Source organism: Syngnathoides biaculeatus, chromosome 11, assembly GCF_019802595.1.
Source record: "Syngnathoides biaculeatus isolate LvHL_M chromosome 11, ASM1980259v1, whole genome shotgun sequence".
NCBI lineage: Eukaryota > Metazoa > Chordata > Actinopteri > Syngnathiformes > Syngnathidae > Syngnathoides > Syngnathoides biaculeatus.
In genome coordinates, this window is record NC_084650.1 from 27,841,214 (window position 1) to 27,857,599 (window position 16,386).

The 16,386-nt window shown below is 42.6% G+C and overlaps 1 protein-coding gene across 3 annotated transcripts in view; it reads left to right on the forward strand.

Annotated features, from left to right (window-relative positions):
- The window catches only part of pcdh19 (protocadherin 19), a 69,717-nt gene that overhangs the window by 30,866 nt on the left and 22,465 nt on the right, over nucleotides 1-16,386 (forward strand). For all 3 annotated transcript variants that reach the window (XM_061835536.1, XM_061835538.1, XM_061835537.1), the window contains 2 exons: nucleotides 6,310-6,368; nucleotides 9,548-9,720. In XM_061835536.1, coding sequence (XP_061691520.1) covers nucleotides 6,310-6,368; nucleotides 9,548-9,720 — 232 coding nt within the window. The remainder of the gene's footprint in view (nucleotides 1-6,309; nucleotides 6,369-9,547; nucleotides 9,721-16,386) is intronic.

Below are 16,386 nucleotides of genomic sequence, written 5' to 3' on the forward strand. Positions count from 1 at the left end.
AGTGGTATTGTGTTTACCCGTGAGTGTCATTGTGTTTGAGAGGGACCATTATTTGGTTTGCTGGGACAACACTCGACATGTACGGCACTATCAACGCAGACTGTTGGCAATTGGTTTGTTTTTGTTTCTTGTTTTCAATTGTTATGCAAGCCAAAGAAAAAGGGATGATTTCTGACACATTTCCTGAGCCACAATTATTCAGTGTTTCCCAGACAGGGCTGCAGGGTAGGGTTTGGAGGAAATTGATGGGTGATGGAGTGAAATGATGTGGAGAACATGGTAGGTTGTTTGTCACGTGTACCTTTCTGTCAAAATTGATTGAATATAATTTGAGCGTGCGGGGAAGCCCGTTGATATTAAATGGTAATAACGCTCTGTATTCATCAGGGCTGACTCCCTGGAGCAAGCAGAAATAGAAAATGTAATCTCATCCACAACCACGGCTGTGGCCTAAAGCTCTCTTGCATGCTTTTTCACCACTGATCCTCCCTGAGGGGCCCCCTAGCCTTGTCAAGGAAGAGGGGAATCTATAATCCAGCAGATGGCGGAGGATCTATGGGAAATTCTGTTATCGGGAAGAAAGTGGAATAGTTGCCAGCGTCCGGGGCAGAGGGGGCAGGGGTTGAAAGGGGTTATGGTAGCTCAGCGGTATGGGGTAAACAGACTATAAACCCTTTCACTGAGTTGGGGGGGTCTTTGTCTTACATGTCACCGCAATGGGCCTCGGCGGCTCGGTGGGGGGCAGACCCACAGGTGAGCCGGTCGCCTCTTTAAAATCACATTTCCGCCAAGTCGGATGATTTCTGTGCAAGAAAAGCCCAACAATGGGAAGCGTCTGTGTCTGCAAAAATGTGCATTAAGACGCAACGTTAAGCTTCCCGTCGCCGGGGGACGCAGACGTAGTCATCTAGATCCTCACAGAAGCAGACTCGGAACCCAAAACAGATCCCACATCAGTTTTATTAGATAGAATATGCCCTAATGAGTCTAAAAAGGGGACCATGAGTTACTAATTAGTATTATTATTATTAAAAAAAAAAAAAGTATTTTATTGATCATTTTCTTCCATTCTATTTGTGGTAAAAGGATAAAAGAAAAATAATGCCCGCTGTGTTCTTGAGGAATAATTTATGTTGTTGTTGACGTTACAGTTGAACAAACACCAGTCTGCCCTCACAACAGCTACATTTCAAAGTGTTTTAATTCAATCAGTCTGGTTTGTCTTTTTTTTTTTTTTGTAAGTGCACCTTTTAGCGCAGACGTTTTCGTTTCCGAACTGATGACTAAATTGGAGCAGCTTTGACAGACATAAAACACCCGCGTCTGTCACTGATTTTCTACTTTTGAAAACACACAAGCTTCAGGATCTCACCCTGGATAAGAGATGCAACACATTAAAGGTTTATAAATTGTTCCAACACAGGTTATGACATTAGACCTAATACACTGAGAAATAAGAATTAGATCTCAATATTTGGAGTACGGCACCTCCTCCTTGCCAAATAATTTATTATTTTGGATTTTCACACTCACAGGATTTACACTTGCCAAATCATCTACACATTTATCTTCATCCTATAATGGGGAAGTGTGGAATATTGTTATACTAGGTCGCTGATTGGTTATAGTAAAATGATGTAAGATCATTTATTGTCATCAGCATACGTTGATTCCTTTTGTAATTTTTAACAAACATATATTTGCATTTATTGTTTTTGTTATTAATCGTGACTTCCACCACAAATGTTTATTCAATCTTCTGTGCAATGTGCATATTAATTAAAAAGACAAAAAGATGCATGAACCTTAGATAAAACCTAATTTCCGTTTAGAGTCCAGAATAGTACACAAACCTGGTGTTTAAGGCAATTTGCATCGATGTCGGACTTTTTTTTTTTTTTAACTGATGATTCACACTTTTCAAATAACTCTTACTTTTGCAAGGAAATTGTTTTCACCCTGAAATGGGAAAACTATAATATATAATATTGGGTAGTTTTGTGTTTTTGAAAGGCACTAGTCATTGTTGTCAAGCATAATATTGTTTCAAATTTACACCTGCCAAATAGTGAGCCATGCATTACACTTGCTTATTATGTATTAATGCCTCATTAATGTTTAATAATGCATTACAAGCCCAATTTAGAAACAACTGATTTCCAATAGGTAACCCTAATTCTAGTGATATTTTAGCAGAGGTAAGGATGAGACTCACTTAAATTTTAGCATTCCATTCACGCAGCAATGCCATCAGCCAAATGATTGTTTATCAGCATCATAGCATTACCTGTTTTCGCCGCTTTATTTTTAAACTGTAAATTGTCGTGGTCGGACAAAAGGGAACATGACAGAAAAGTCTTTACCCGTAAATTCAACAGATTGGCGGTGACTCCTTTTACGCTTCACTTTTGTAAGCGTCTTATTAGTGCCTATTGCTCCATCTGCCTGGACTTCCTTCAATTTAAAGATTGCAGTTTGCCGCCACCCCCCGGGTAATTCATAGTCTGAGGCATCTGTGGCATTCTTTCTTTTCTTTTTTCTCCTTGTTATCTTTTTACAATATCTGCTGAGCTTGTGGGATGTTTTACTGCTGTAAGAACTGGCACCCTCACCTCTGCAAACCATGGCCCAACCCAACCTGTTCCACCCTGAAGGCGTTACATGCAACACTTCACACGCAATTGTCGTCTCACAGAACGGTACGGAGATCATCCCTTATGATTGGTCCGTTTCAGTCACATGCTGGCTTGACGTAGGTTGCTTACATACCAACGCTGCTGCCTTTTTGAACCATTTTACTGGTTGGCACATCAGCCTCAGAGTTCTGAGGACTGGGTTTCAAATCCCTGCTCCGTCTGTATAGGGTTTGCAAGTTGTCACCGCGCCTGCGTGGGTTTTCTCTGGGTACGCCGGTTTGGTCCCCTCCCCTCAAAAATGCATGGTAGGTTTATTGAAAACTCTAAAATTCCCATAGATGTGAATGTGAGCGCCAACGGTTGTTTGCTTATATGTGCTCTGCATTTGTCTGGCCAGTTGCATTTGTACCCTGCCTCACCCTCAAAGATAGCTGGGATAGGATCCAGCACGCCCCAACTCTAGTGACCATAAACGGAACAGGAAATTCATAGTTAGCTTCATCTGGCCCTCTAGGTCCGTTCGTTTTAGTACGCGCCGTTGTTGTTGATTTTTTCCTTGTTTCGGAAAGTAAAAATGACTACCGGAATGGGCCATAAAATGCAGAGGATACTCCACCCCATGGTGTTCGAGCCAATAGGACACCCTCGACTTGGAGGAAAGCTGCAACACATTTTCAAAATAACGCATCTGGGTTGCGGTCGACTAGAAAGGTAAACTGCGCGTGGGACAGCCGCAGTGACGTCAGCACAATCACCGCCCGTGCGACTATCACAAAGACTTTATACTCTTTTTCCAACTGTGCGTCCAATGCTGCAAGGAAGGCAAATCAAATCTTTGAGGAGATTGCTTTTTCTACTGACGGCAAAAGGGCGAGTCCATTGTCCCGGGGACCCTCTTTTTATTGAACAGAATGATGCAAAGGCTAAAAACAAAACAAAACCAGGGAAGAGCAGGGGGTGACGCTTCTGTGTCCTGCAGGTCAGGTCTCGCCTGTTTCCTCCCATCATCAAGCTGCTCCCTCGACTCCCTTTCCTCCTCATCATGACACAGCGATCAGTCACATTCCTCCCTGCAGTCCTCCAGATGAAACAGAACAATAATTATGGGAATAGAGTGGCTCTGTCCGCCAAACTGGGGCCGCTTGGATCACAACAACACATTGTCCAACCTGATTAAGGAGCCGTTTGCAGCCTCCTCCTCTTCCTTGGCTGCAACCTGACCCCTCGCAGCAAGAAGTATCGATACGCCCTCCAATTTGAGGTCGGTCACCAACGTAGGAGGAGATGTTTCTGTGCTTAGCCTTCAACGCTGTGAGTGACTCATCAAGGTCACTCCTTCTTGTATCGAGAAGAAGGGCACATTTTTCATTTCCTGGTAATCCTTTCATTAAACATGTTGCTTTGTCACAACAAGGAGGATGTTTTCTGCCTGCCAAAGTGATGATAATCATCTGTGTAATAGACTTTCTTCCATTCGATTTTTTAGTGAGTGATTTGAATGGGATGAAGACTTGTAAAATATATTTTCTCATGTTAGTCATGCTTTGTATATGCATGCAGCTGTAACTGGCACAATTGCTTGTAAATTGCAATGTGTTGCCATGAGACTTTAAATAATTTGGCCATATATCAATTTTCTACGACAGGAAATACATTTAATAAAATGTCAATTTGAATGGACTGAGCTTGAGTGACGAATGTTGAACTCTTGAGGGATTTGCAGAAGTCCCCACATTACATCACACACTATTGGTTTTCGTTTGATTTTTCAGCCATTCTTTCTCCTAAAATGATATCGGGAGCTCCACTGCAGATTTCCTTGTAACTTTTAAAGCAAAATTTATTCTTTGATGCCAGCTGAACTGAGCGCTAGTGAGGATCTGTTGAGTTGTGAGACACGTTGTCATCCCCCAAGGTTTTGCGCCCATTTTTTTTTTTAGCCATGTATTATTTGAAATATTTTTGTGCATCTTTTCTGGTATACTTTTCTGGGAAAGGTTGGGAATTTATCTGATGACATATTACTTGCATGAGCCTGAATATATTGTCCGACCTTTTGTCTTTCATCTTAAAACATTATTAAGTGGCAAACAAAACTCAAATTAATTCTTTAAGGCTAATTGAAGAGAGTTTTACTGAAAAATCTAGTCTCACAAAAATTTGCTCATCTCGTGTTACATCACGCATTATCGACCTCACACGTTTATTAGTGGCTTTTACAGTTGTTTATAGCTTTGCCCGAATTTTTGTTGCCTGCCCAATTCTACAAGCATTTATGTTCGGCCTTATAAAATCATTAATGGTCAAACTGAATCTGAGATTCTTAGATGAACGATGAAGTGTTTTGCTGGTCTCGTGAATCACGCTGATTGCTTCTTCCACTGTATATTGTTGTCGACGTTACAGTTGAACAAACACTAATAAATTAGGGAAAACAATGAAACATTAATAAAGTTTTTTTTTCTTTTACATAATAGCTTATTTTTATAGTGGTGTGTTAATGTTTAATTAGAACTAATAGCAAACAAGGGAATATCTATCATGAAAACCTTCACAGCAAACACATTCATTCATAATGTAGTTTATGTCCTTGCATCAATCATCGCAGTTTTTCCCTGTTAAATAATCGAGATCAAAGGAGGTGAGGTTTTGAGGCTGGGTGTATGCCTGGATTGATTTGACATCATCATCGGGGTGTTTTTTTTTTTTTTTGTCTTGGTTTTGTTATTCTTTCAACTTAGCTTCAATATCTGCACAGCTGCCTTCACGTGGACGTCAGGGGCTCGACCCACAGTAACTTATCTCCGACTTCCATCTCCACTCTGATATTTGTATTGAAGCCTCTGCTTTTATTCTGTGGATGAAAAAAAATGCATCTGATCACACATTGCAGAAAGGGTCACATGCTGGCTTTTAACCTGGGCAGCCATCATTTTTTTGAGAAGCCTCCAGTTTTTAGTGGGAGTTGTTGGACGGAGGGAGTTGCGGTTGTGGGGGTCATGAATCCTCACCAAATATAAACGCTGGGCGAAATATGAATGCGGGATGCCTTTGAACTTTATGCTGTAATGTGGGTCAGAGATCTATCGCATGCATATTCTGAAAAACTCTTTTCATCTCTGATTGCGGTGTTAAGATTCCCCCCGGTACGCTTTTAATTTCATCTCCTTCTCTCACTGTTATTTATTTCATTTTCTCCACATTAATGTGTAATCTTCTCAAATGTGTTAGAAGTGAAACGTTCACATGAGTGCAGGAGGGGGAAACAATTATTTTTTTTTGGCGGGGGGGGGTACTTTTTTTCTTCCACCTCTTGCATGAAAGAATGGCCGTCTTGATGATGATTCCATTGTAAAGAATGTGTGCTGGCTAGCAAAGGAAGGGGGGGGGGGATTAGGACAGGGGTTTGAAGAAGCGTCTGTTCACTCAGCTCCCAGTCAGCCTCAATGTGTGCGTGTGTGTGCGCGTGAGCTTTAAAAGAACAGGTTTCAACTGTTTCAAAGCCGAGGACACTCTCCGATGTGCAAAATAACATTCCTCCTGAAAACCAATTCCTGCTCATATCATTACAGTTTCTTCTCCTATTAAAAGTATGCATCTCTCTCTTGTTCCCTGCCCACCCATATCCCCTACTCACTCACCCCCCGCTCCCTCATCCCGCTCTCTGTTACAGACGGAAAATTATTCAATTGACTCCAGTTACGTGAACAGCAGAGCCCACCTCATTAAAAGGTATGTTCATTGTTATTTTTGTTCCAAGCACCTTGTTACCATTGTTATCTGTAATTGTTTTATTTAATGAGAGCACAGGAATCCTTGCAGCAGTTTGTATGAATTTGTTTTGGAGTTGAGATAATCATGATTGGAAGAAAATATGCCAAATAAAAAATAAAGTGGGAAAGCCTCAAGGCCGTTCATTAGGCTGACGAAAAAAGATGCATAGACATGACTGAATCCTTGTATCTAAAAGGAATCATCTGTAATTCTATTCTTAATCAAGACATGATGCAAATCAGTTTTAAGCATCAGAAAGTAGCTTTTTTTTACTCAGGCTACATTTAGCAACTTTAGTACAAGACAATGAATATAATGCATAAAAAGAATCTTTTTAGCCAGCAAGCACTGATGCAAGTCCTAACACAACATGAGAGGTGTCCAGGCAAGTCCACCAAGTAGGCGCTTCAGGTTCACTATGACAATTAAAGATGAATTATTCTCCTTTATGGAATTCATATTTGCCCGATATTAATCAACTGTGATGTGAATGGTGGGTCTGGTGTTATGAATGGCGATTCACTTTGGTGGATAACATTACAAGTCATAACATCAGTGTCTTGAAACATCCATCCATGATCTGAGCTGCTTATCCTCACAAGGGTCACGGGATTGCTGGAGCCTATTCCAGCTATCTTTGGGCAGGGGGCGGCCTACCCCCTGAACTGGCTGCCAGCCAATCCCAGGGCGCATAGATACAAACAACCATACACACTCAGAATCACAGCTAAGGGCAATTTAGAGTCTCCAATTAATTGTCTTGAAACAAAATTGTGAAAGTCATCTTTAACGTTTTTCTTCACAAAGCTAGTATCCTTGGTTGCACTCAATAACAAAGTCCAGGAAGGTCCAATGGGTTTAAGACCTTCCAGAGTAGAAGATCTGTGGTCGCCTCAGCAATGGAGGAGATTTCTATTACCCCTTTTAGACTTCACTTTTGTCTTGTATCATCAACCATGAAATATCTAAGCAAAATTTTAAGGACCGTAAGTAATACTTTCACTCGTGTGCTCCCTCTGAAGCGGTGAAGTGAATTTTACGTGTGTTAATATGAACCATATCATCAGGGTCTTAACATCATTACAGAGAAATCTATTTTAGAAGCAAGTATTGGCAGTAGTGTGGTGTCCAAGGAGGTCCACCAGAAAAGGAGATCCATGCTTGCCATAGCAATGAAACATTTTCTCTTCTCCTTATTACAAATCATTTTTTTCCAGATATGACTCCTTATCAGCTACCCCAGTTATTTGTCAAGAACACTTGTAAATAAAAGCCGTAGATCAATCAATTTCTTGAACTCACCATCATCATGCAGAGATTTAGCAAGGTAGCACTTATGCTAGCTAGCGTGAACGCAACATGAGAAGTGTCCACGCAGCTCGACCATATTAAATCTGGTCCAGAGTAGGAGATGCAGATATGGCAATGAAAGAGATTTTATTCTACTCATTACAAACTTTATTAAAGCTAAATCTGGGAAATTAAAGACCCCCTCGACCCATAGATCAGACATTCTGGTCACCTTATTTGAAGTTAGTGGATGACCAGCATGAAAATTGAGATGTTAAAAAAAAAAAAAAAACCACATACTGTTGCTTTCAAACATAGGATTGAGAAAAATGTTTCAAACAATGTAAAAAAAGTGCCTTATATGTATGTATTGTATCTAATTAACTAGATATAAGAGTAGAATATATTAAATGACCTCAATGACTTCAGTCAATAATGTTTTAATGACATGAGTGCTAACTTTGTAATCATTTTAAAATGTTTTGGCATATTTACATTAAAATACTGCGGTTCGGAGGTGTCACAATACATCAAGTAGGTACTTCCTGATGCTACACTGGTGAGCTGAAGAGATTGGGCACACTCTGGACTGGTTGCGAGTCAATCAAAGGGCACTTACAGACAAACAACCAATTACATTAATACCCAAGCAAAATGGATGAATGTGGGAGAAAAACAGAGTACCTGGAGATAACTCACACAAGGACACGGAGAACATGCAGTCTCCTACGTCTTTCAATGTAAGGTCCATGTGCTCACCACAAGTCCAATGCGCTGCCCCAAAATCGCATTTCTATTTGTGAATGCAGCGTGAAGAAGTTGGCATGGGGGTCAAAATAATTCCATCCGGCTGTGGAATATTTTTGCAAGGGGGCTCTTTTTGATTCCTCAATTGTCCTTTTGTTACCTACAGCCTTGCAACAATGTAGGCTTTCTTTTGTTTCCCTCCAGCTTCCCACCCCCCTTCCCTCCCTCAAGTCCCATTATGACAATTTCCCCTCCAAAGATTTCCTGCATTTATGTAAACAAAGACCATTGAAGTGCAGATTCCCACAAAGCAAGCCCCTCAGGAGCCCAGTGAGCTCCCCTGGTCCGGGACAGGTGCAATTACAGTGATAACATCAGAGGGTCAGCATTAGCCGCCTCTGCGGCCTCACAATGGGGGCTGTTGAGCCAGCGATTGAGAATGCTGCTACCTTGGAATGTCCTTCATTGCTACCTCACACACTCCCTCCCTCTACTTGCTCCAAGAACACATGTTGATTTATTCCCCTGCTCTTTAGTGTTGTGTATAAATGGGAATTTGTTCCAGTGGGATGGCACTCAAACGAGGGGAAATCACACTGTTACTGTGCAGCTGTTGATTGTTCTCCCCACCCCCACACCCATACTACTTTATTGACTCTGAGCCCCCAGCGCAAGGCAGATGCTGCGTTTGCATGCCTCCGGCTTTTCCGACATCCATCTTCCTTCGAAGAATTGCAGTATTTGTCTGATTGAAGTCAGCTAGTGCCTCCCTATTTGTCCAAGATACCCTTGAAGGCAGTGTGTCCGTTCAAAATATGTGCCCCCCCCCCCCCCCCCCCCCCCCGCCCCACCCGGGAGATTCATACATGCTCTCTATAGCAGGATTATTTCAAGTTGAGTATTTCTCCAAGATTTATTCTGAAGCAAATGGCTTTTTATGTCCAGAATACATAGAAAATGGCCTCGTAAATAAAGGGAGGGGAAGGTCATGAGAAAAAAAATGCCCCGAGAGAGAAAACGATGGACCCATCCTAAGCTAACATGTGAGTGAAGGTGATGTGACAGTTAATCAACATCTTTCCTGCCCCTCTCTTGTGCAGTACGTCGACATTCAAGGACCTGGAGGGGAACAGTCTGAAGGACAGCGGCCACGAGGAGAGCGACCAGACCGACAGCGAACACGATGTCCAGCGAGGCCACTACGTTGACACGGCTGTCAATGACATGCTCAACATGACCGTACCTCCCAATGTTTGCCAGCTGCCGGATCAAGGTAAGACTACATGACTTGAACACAACGGCCAAAGCATTTTTTACACTTCAGTCCAGAACGGGAACTTCAATTCTTGGTTGTGTGACATGTTAGCAGTTGGACAGAGTGCCTATGTATTTTTTGGTTTGTATTCATAATCACTCTTTACCAAGTTAAAAAATTTAATTTGTCCAAATACTTTATTATTCAATAGATTTTGTCTGTAGGGTAGTTCAATCCTAAAATATTTGATAGCCACAGCCCTACATTGAACACCATTTTAATGTCATATCTTTCACTGTTGAATGAAATTATTGCTTGTGGTGCTTGTGGGATTTAGCTGAAAAAATGCTCATCCAAAGATGTTATTGATTACAAAACTGCAGCATTTCTTATAACTCCTGTTGTTATTGTTTAGCCTGTGAACTGTAACTTGCCTGCTGTGCGAATCACAAAGACGGACTTTATGGGTTTATCTAATATTGTGGCTGGACGTTGTAAGTGTGGTCATCCATTTATTGTTGTTTGTTGCTCATCAGGCTGGCGTCGACTGCTTTAGGTGATCCTGGAAGCACATGATAATGAAAGTTACGATTATTAATTATATCAATAAGGTGTATAATGGTCATAATGTTGCTTTCAATATTGAATAAAATGTTTTGGTCACCTGAAGGTGGACATAGGATATTCATGGCAATAGATTGTTTTGCAACAGTGCTCGTACTGACGCTATGTACTGAATAAATATTTAGAATGCCCCAGCCAGAGCCCAGATTCGAAGGACAGGAGACACCCTGGTAGTCTAACAGATTTGGGGTCCTATTTCCATAAAATTGAACATTTTGAGGCTGTCTTAAGGTAAAATTCATGTACATTGTTGCTAGATAAACAACATGTTTTGGATTAGAACATGGCTATTGGATACAGTTATTGGAATTACCATCCTTGATTCAGAGCAGACACATTATTTTGGTACCAACTATCTACACTCCCAACTTTTGACAGTTGGAGAGGGAAATAAAACACTACACGGTACCATTCTGATGCAACTTCAGGCAACACACTTTGATTGACAGCAGCTATGTTTCCGTTTGAAGCTTCGTTGAATCCCCGTGAGCTGGCGTGGCAGCAGTTAGGCTCACAAAGGTGGAGTTTTACATATCTTCCATGAGCCCTGATCCATTATTCAGAGGGATCATTTAGCCGGAGAGTTAATGTGGATGTTTCATATCTGACTGCAGCATTTAAAAAGACATCCCTTCGTTTGGCAGCAGTCAGTGTAAGGGGTCGCGTTGGCCCCTTAACTGCTGCCAATCACATTGGAAAAGGATGAAGACATCTGCAGATGTTGCCGTGAACCTGGGGGCTTATTCGGGATCGCAGGAAAACACCACAAGTGTGCGCTTTGGGGGAAAACTTTTCGGATGACCCGTACTTCCCCGCCAAAAAGGGTTTATTCATAGCCATGTCTTCCCTCGGTGGTGTTATTTTAACTCTAACCACATTAAGCCCCTCACTTTTCTTCTTCCCCTTACTGAAGTACAAAATAAATTTTTAATGAGCGCGAAAGAACAAAAATATGCTTTTATGTCAATGAATAATAAGGTTTCCTTAAAGTTGATGTAGCTGGGAGCAATTTTGGCTGAAGGTGTTGTGTAACTGGAGAATATTAACATTATTATCCGCACTTAATGACAGCTGTGCAAATGGACAGCATCACCCTGGCTGCTCGCCCGTCTTTTGTCATGATTTGGCGTAGCGTTGTGGATTTGCGGTGCGCGCTTAACAGTGTCATTGCACAGTGTTGTCTGTCATTTTAAGTAGAAAAGAATAGCAAAGGAGCTGTTTCGAATTACAATGAGGTCATCTTGTTTTGAGATGTTTTTGACATTACTCCCCCCCAAAAAAAATTAAAAAATTTTCGTCTTCATTGTCTATCAGTAAACGGCAAGTGTCACAAGAGAATTATAAGAAGCAAGATTATGATCGGCCAAAGATTCACATTAGGATTGAGGACCCCTGGTTTTCGTGATAGTCTTGGGCCAACATTAAGTTAGTCATTTTATTAATACTATAATGACCTTAAGCACATGTTGGGAGATTGTTGGTAGCCTATTGTTAAAGAAAGACTCAGTCACAATGGTCACTGATATAATTTAAAATTGACTGTCTTGAATACACCAAAATGCGTACCGATAAACCACATACCTCAGGGAGAATTTCCTGTGGCAAAAACTGGATTTTGGGGGAGAACGTCGCATCAGCTCTACAGTAACAGAAACCAGAACAATGCCCACAAAGAAATAAAAGACTATTGTGTACTGGGTAGTACAATAAAAATCTGAAGAATATCAAGGAATTCTGGGGCAAAGTGTGCTCACTAGTGTCAGTCAGACAGATTGCTGTTTGCTACAGGTCATGGGTCCAACAAGAGGAAAATGACCCAGAAGACCAGATGTGCTAAAAATAAAACAGTGGAGTACTCTGAATATCCTGTGTCTAAATCCAATAGCGCATCTGCAATCCACCCCAATCAGAGTCACCAAAACATCAAAGGGAGTTACGGAAAACAGCAGAGGCAGGTTTGGCCTCACTTTGAGTTCATTTAATTGACAAAAATGGACTGTGTGCAGCTGTTACTTCATGTCGGGCGATGGGAGGAGATTATCAGAAGACAAATAATTCACTAAACATGCTCGTACGTCTACTGGGAGGCAGAACTCTTGCACAATACAACAACAGACAAGAGTGGGGATGCCTTCCCACCATACTTTTCTTGTCAGGTTTTCTTGTGTCGAAGAGGGCCGGAAACAAAACAGCCAGGAAGCTGCACGGGTTTAACTCCAATGTATTAACAGAGCAAATGTTTATCATTCCCAGTGCCAAGCAAAGGTGCTGTTTGCCCAGGAAAGGGGACTTACCTTCACACAAAGACCCTCCACAGACTTATAAACATGTCGGCTTTCTTTCATGAAAGTTCCCTTTGTGCTCAAACAGAACCCCCACCACCACCAACCCCCTCTCCCACTGCTCTCCATCACAATGGACAATCCTTCTTTCTCCATCACATTTATTGTTTGTCACTAATGTTGTACCTTTTTTGGTTGGTAGAATACTTTCAATTCAGGCAAACATCTGGACAAACAATGTAAAGGGAAGGAGCGGCTTGCACAGAAAAATAAAAGAGTTAAATATAAAAAACGAACAAATAAATGTGTTTTTCTATACCGCTTATCCTCACTAGGGTCGCTGGTAGGCTGGTGCCTATCTCAGCTGACCAAAACAAACATACCTGGACCTCAAGGCAGGGCAAAGTGCCCTTGAGCAATCAAAAGACCCACCCGAGCTCAGGCGTGCGGTCTGGTTGTTTGTGTTGTGTGGTGAGCATAAATAAAAAGAGAAGGAGGTGAATGCAATGGAAAAGTACTTCTGGAACAGAGAAAGGATCAAAAAACTAATTGGGAAAGGGGCGCTAAACTATTACCACATGCAGAATCAAATCAAAGAAGTGAATGTTTAATTGCGTAGTTTATTAACATAAGTAGTGGACACAACTACAGCTGACAATTACAACATGAATAAATAAACCAAAGAAATACTTGAGGTAATGGAGCTGTACCAGCACTTTGGGGAAAACCACTCATCTTTAAACATATACTGTATATACCACTGAGGCAAAAAAAAAAAAAAAGAAAAGAAAACTACCTATATTCTCATGTCAATTTCATCTATGAATCTACATTTATGTCATCTATAAATATAAAGAGTGTAAAAAGTGTAGCTTTTTATCATCTTAACACATTTTTGAATTTATTGTTTACAGTTCACCAATACAAACAAAATATGTTGTATTTCCTGATCTCTTCCTTTCCAAATTAAATCATTTTCAAACTTCAAGTCCAACAGCAGCTGTAGATAAAATCTATCCATCCATCCATCCATCCATCCAATGTCTACTGCTTTTCCGGGTCAGGTCGCGGGGGGAGTAGCTTCAGCAGGGATACCCAGACTTCCCTCTCCCCAGCCACTTCTTCCAGCTCTTCCGGAGGGATCCCGAGGCATTCCCAAGCCAGCTGAGAGACATAGTTTCTCCAGCGTGTCCTGGGTCGTCCTCGGGGTCTCCTTCCGGTGGGACATGCCCAGAACACCTCACCAGGCAGGCGTCCGGAATGCATCCGAATCAGATGCCCTCATCTGGCTCCTCTCAATGCGGAGGAGCAGCGGTTTGACATTGAGCCTCTCCCGGATGACCGAGATTCTCACCCTATCTAGGGAGAGCCCGGACACCCTGCGGATGAAACTCATTTCGGCCGCTTGTATCCGGGATCTTGTCCTTTTAGTCACGACCCACAGCTCATGCCCATAGGTGAGGGTAGTAACGTAGATCGACTGGTTATTTGAGAGCTTTGCCTTTCGACTTAGCTCCCTCTTCACCACAATGGGCCAATACAATGTCCGCATCACTGCAGACGCTACACCGATCTGTCTGTTGATATCTCACTCCATTCTTCCCTCACTCGTGAACAAGACCCCAAGATACTCGAACTCCTCCACTTGGGGAAGGATCTCATCCTCGACCTGGAGAGGGCATGCCACCCTTTTCCGACTGAGGACCATAGTCTTGGATTTGGAGGTGCCGATTCTCATCCCAGCTGCTTCACACTCGGCTGTGAATCGCTCCAGTGAGAGCTGGAGATCACGGCTTGATGAAGCCAACAGAACCACATTATCAGAGTAGAGATGCGATGCTGAGGCCACCAAACCGGACACCCTCTACGCCTCGACTGCGCCTAGAAATTCTGTCCATAAAAGTTTTGAACAAAATCGGTGAGAAAGGGCAGCCTTGGCGGAGTCCAACTCTCCCTGGAAACGAGTACGACTTATTGCTGGCAATGCGGACCAATCTCTGGCATCGGTCTTACAGGGACCGAACAGCTCTTCTTCCCAATCACACCTTTCCAGGTCTCACTGTCATTGCCCACGTGGGCATTGAAGTCCCCCAGCACAATGATGGAGTTACCAGAGGGGGCCCTCTACAGCACTCACTCTAAGGACTCCAAAAAGGGTGGGTATTCTGCAGTACTCCTTGGTGCATAAGCAAAAACAACAGTCAGGACCTGTCCCTCTACCTGCAGGTGGAAGTAGGCTAACCTCTCATCCACTTGGGTAAACCCCAACGTACACGCTCCGAGCCGGGGAGACATAAGTATACACACACCTGCTCGTCTCTCCCCGTCGGCAATTCTAGAGTGGAAGAGAGTCCAACTCCTCTCAAGAGGAGTGGTGCCAGAGCCCAAGTGGTGCATAGAGGCGAGTCCAACTATATCTAATGGAACTTCTTGACCTCACGCACCAACTCGGGCTCCTTCCCTGGCAAAGAGGTGAGATTCCATGTCCCTAGAGCTAGTTTCTGTAGCTGGGGATTGGATGGCCAAGGTCCCTGCCTTTGGCCACCGCTCAGCTCACATTGGACCCCTACAGCCCCTCTCACAGGTGGTGAGCCCATGGGAAGGGGGACCCATGTTACCCTTTCGGGCTGTGCCCGGCTGAGCCCCATGGGTGAAGGCCCGGCCACCAGGCGCTCGCCTTCGAGCCCTGCCTCCAGGCCTGGCTCCAGAGGGGTGACTCCTCGAGGAGGGGAGATGAAATGATGATATGATGAATCATAGATGAAATCTATTTATTTTGTACTTCTTCTTCTGTACTACTCCTGACAAGATTCTTAAGAGGACCTCATTTTGATTTATTTGATTAGGTTGTTGAAGTATGCACAGAAAAATTGCAGTAAATCTCTTGAAATTTATCCAGGAAGGGCTGTCTTCAATGACTGAAACCATAACCTCCTAATGTGGAATTTTTTTTTTTATACATTCTTCATTTTTCAACTGAAATTGGAGGGATTTGCTTGAATGGAGCTTTAGCAGTGCCAAGCCATGAGTGTCATGATAGAAGCCAGCTAACAGACAGCTAAATCTTTTCTTTTTTCCTTTTTTTTGGTATTCCTTTGACTGTCAGCGCTCTCACGTAATTCCTGGTGGATGTGGATGAGCCGCTGTGTTTTTAAGGATTAACATCCATGTTTTGTCAAATTTCTTCATGTAGGAATAAAGTAGAAAGTGCCACGTTTGTTGGATTTGGTGGTTTTGCAGTTATTTCAAGTTCATTAGAATAGCGGGATTAGGAAAAAAATAGTCATTGTGGCTTTTTTTTTACACACTAAGAAAATGCAAGTGCTCAATTAGCTCGAGCAGGGAACAGACATCTTTTATTTTTTACATATTCCTCCTCCCCCCTCCCTCACCTCTGGAGAATTTCTCTCATCTATGTGCTGACTCCCCATGGGGGTGTGCCTGAAGCGCGAAGCCCTGGAAAGATGGTCCCCACCGTGGGCCACAGATTCCTCCATATTCCCATCTTCCATCAGCACTATCCACTGGGTTTCACTGCTCCTAATTGAATCTAGCCCCCCCCCCCTTTCTCTCTCATTGCAAACGTCTTTTTCTGTCTTCCCTTAAACTTTGTGCCACTCAAGCACTTCCCTTTTTTTCCCCTGTTGAATTTGAAGTGGGGGGAGTAAAAGAAACTCGTATGTTTCTGCTGCAAAAACTTGCCCTAAATTCAACACTGGAACATTTCTAGTTTGCAGTTCTGTGATCTCCGAAGGAAAATGCTGACAGGTGTCAGAGT